The sequence below is a fragment of the Egretta garzetta genome, unplaced genomic scaffold, assembly GCF_000687185.1.
Source record: "Egretta garzetta isolate BGI_Z169 unplaced genomic scaffold, ASM68718v1 scaffold589, whole genome shotgun sequence".
In the NCBI taxonomy this organism is placed as follows: Eukaryota; Metazoa; Chordata; class Aves; order Pelecaniformes; family Ardeidae; genus Egretta; species Egretta garzetta.
The window spans coordinates 15,851-18,269 of NW_009266282.1; the positions used below are offsets into that span (position 1 = coordinate 15,851).

General features: G+C 49.5%; 1 protein-coding gene across 1 annotated transcript in view; it reads left to right on the forward strand.

Annotated features, from left to right (window-relative positions):
• The window catches only part of PIK3R5 (phosphoinositide-3-kinase regulatory subunit 5), a gene marked incomplete at its 5' end in the record, with an annotated part of 18,205 nt that extends 15,792 nt beyond the window's left edge, over window positions 1-2,413 (forward strand). Inside the window, 3 exons of the mRNA XM_009647245.2 lie at window positions 567-649; window positions 854-963; window positions 2,019-2,413. Coding sequence (XP_009645540.1) covers window positions 567-649; window positions 854-963; window positions 2,019-2,160 — 335 coding nt within the window. The remainder of the gene's footprint in view (window positions 1-566; window positions 650-853; window positions 964-2,018) is intronic.
• Window positions 2,414-2,419: the final 6 nt, after the last annotated feature.

Sequence of the window (2,419 nt, forward strand, 5' to 3'; positions counted from 1 at the left end):
ACCCCTCCTCTCTATATTTTGAGTTGGGTGTTTCCATGCTAGTTCAGGAGCTTTGCTTCGTGCTGCCAGTGCTGTGGGTTTGCTTCGGGGCGTGTCTTTGGTTTCATGCTGGGGAGAAGCTTCTCCTTCGTGAACCTCCTTACTTCCAAGGGAAACCCTTGATTCTCCGTTGGTTTTCACATTCAGCAGTTTAACCACAGGGTGTCACTGCAATTCTAGACACAAAAAAGCTTCTCCAGGTGGACTGCAAGGGAGGCCAAGCTGGGAGAGCTGGAATTTCCTCATGAGGATGGGGCAATGTTTAGGTCCTGAGATAGTTAAATGTCCTTTTCTGCTGTGTTTGCAGTTGGAAATTACAGAGGATGTTTATCTCTGTGTGCCTGGTTGCTTTCTTTCTGTGTGGGTTAGCACGAGGGAAGTAAAGCTAGAACTGTACTGTATTACCCCAATGGTGGGGTCCTGCTGAGAGCCATGGGCTCCAGGATGCTCTGAGGGGCGCAGGGACCACTTGGGTTCTCACCAGTGGCCCAGAAGTTCCAGGCGATAACAGTTTTCTTTTGTTACAGCCTCGAAGACAGAGTGTCTCAACTTAACCATGACAGAGGTGGTCAAAAGGCAAAACTCCAAATCCAAAAAAAGTTTCAATCAGGTAAGATAAGTCATGGTGCTTTTACATTTGGTAAGAGGTGGTCAGCCTGGCTCGGCTGGGAGGGAAGCAGGGCAGGAGACATTTGGGGGAATCCGTTTGCTGTTGGCCACCACGTCTGCCATAGGGCTGCCCAGCTCCCCTTCCCTGCACAGGGAAACGCGCTGAGCCTGGCAGCTCCCTCACTTAGACTCTTCCTATCAGCAGATCAGCGTGTCCCAGATAAAAGTAGACAAGGTCCAGATTATTGGTGTCCAGTCCTCCTTTGCCGTCTGCCTGGACCAGGATGAGCAGAAGATCCTGCAGAGTGTAACCAGGTAGGAATTGCAATGTGGCCAGCTGCTGGCAGCAGTCAGCCCTCCTGGGTCTGTGCATCCCATGCAAGGACTTGTCTGTGAAGCGTGGGTGACCACCGGGGGGACAAGGTCCTGAGCACCATGGTGGATCTATGCCAGATGCCCAAGTTGGGGGACATAGCTCCCAGCTCTGTCGTGCAGCTGAGCTCAGGTGGGATGGATGGTCCTGCTCAGATTCCAGCAGTAGTTTACCTTCATGACTGCCACAGTCTAAAGGGTGGTCCCCAGCCAACTGTTCAACTCTGTAAAGACAGCTCTTCCAGCAAGACCAGTTGTAAGCCAGAGAAAAGCTATGCAACATACATGAGCTATTTGGAGAGCACTGGGCATATGAGGAGAGCCTTCAACTTCTAAACCTCATTTGGGTTCTCCACCACCTTTGGTGCACCCGTTGCAGAAGGAACCCATGATCTTCATGGGAGAGACTGCAGTAGAACAAGAATTGTTCATTTGACTGTTCATCAGTCATGTCCCCAGGGCACCAAGCCAGCTCCCTGGGTGATGGAATTTGAAAACTCTCTGTAGACAAAATACTTCCATGAGCACAAAGAGATCAAAAGAGTTGATCCATGGGTCTTAAAAACATACGAGCATTTTAATTTCTCCCTCAGAGAGTGCAGAACTCTGTAAGGTTATGCTGCCTCTGATGGAAAGAGATTTCAGATCTTATTTCTTAAATAACCCTAAAGAGAAGTGTTTTACTTGGTTTTTGTGCAACTCATGGGAGAGTTCAGTGCACAAAACTGAAAAGGACATGTTTCCCTCTCCCCAAAACTTGGGGGGTGCAAAAGTTCTTGTTTTCCATAGTGAGTTTCACATATTACTCTTAGTGGATGCTTCTGCTCTAGGTCCCAGTCAGAGCCAGCTTAAAGCCTTGAACTCTCAGCACTCAAACTCCATCCTGTTAAAGACTGCACTGATTCCTGCTTGTTTGCAGATATTTCTGCTGCACCTGGGGACCATGATTCTCAGCCACACACCTGACTTATAACCTGGTTTCTTTTTGTTCCCTGCAGGTGTGAGATCTCTGTGTGCTACAAACCCAGGGACAGAGACCTCTTTGCACTGAGAAGGTCCTCTTTGCCTTCCCAGGACCTCTCTGAGTTTCATTCTCTCCTGTGTTTACCCATTGCCACCTTCAGTGGAGCACTGCCGTAGAAGAGCCCTGTGTCCTCTCAGGCCAGACTCGCATCCAACACAAATATAGCCTCAGGAAAAGGAAGCTGACTGTCCTCCTTTGGGCTGGAGACGCATCCGTTCTTCTCCAAGACATTCTGCAGCCTAAAGTGGCTCAGCCATGGTGGCTGAGCTGCTCTTGGTCTGGGCTTAGCCCATCCTTGGGAAATGGGAATGTTGGTGTTGTGCTTTGGTCTCTCTCAGGGTTCCTCAGTAATGGGAGGAGAGTGGTTTCCTTGAG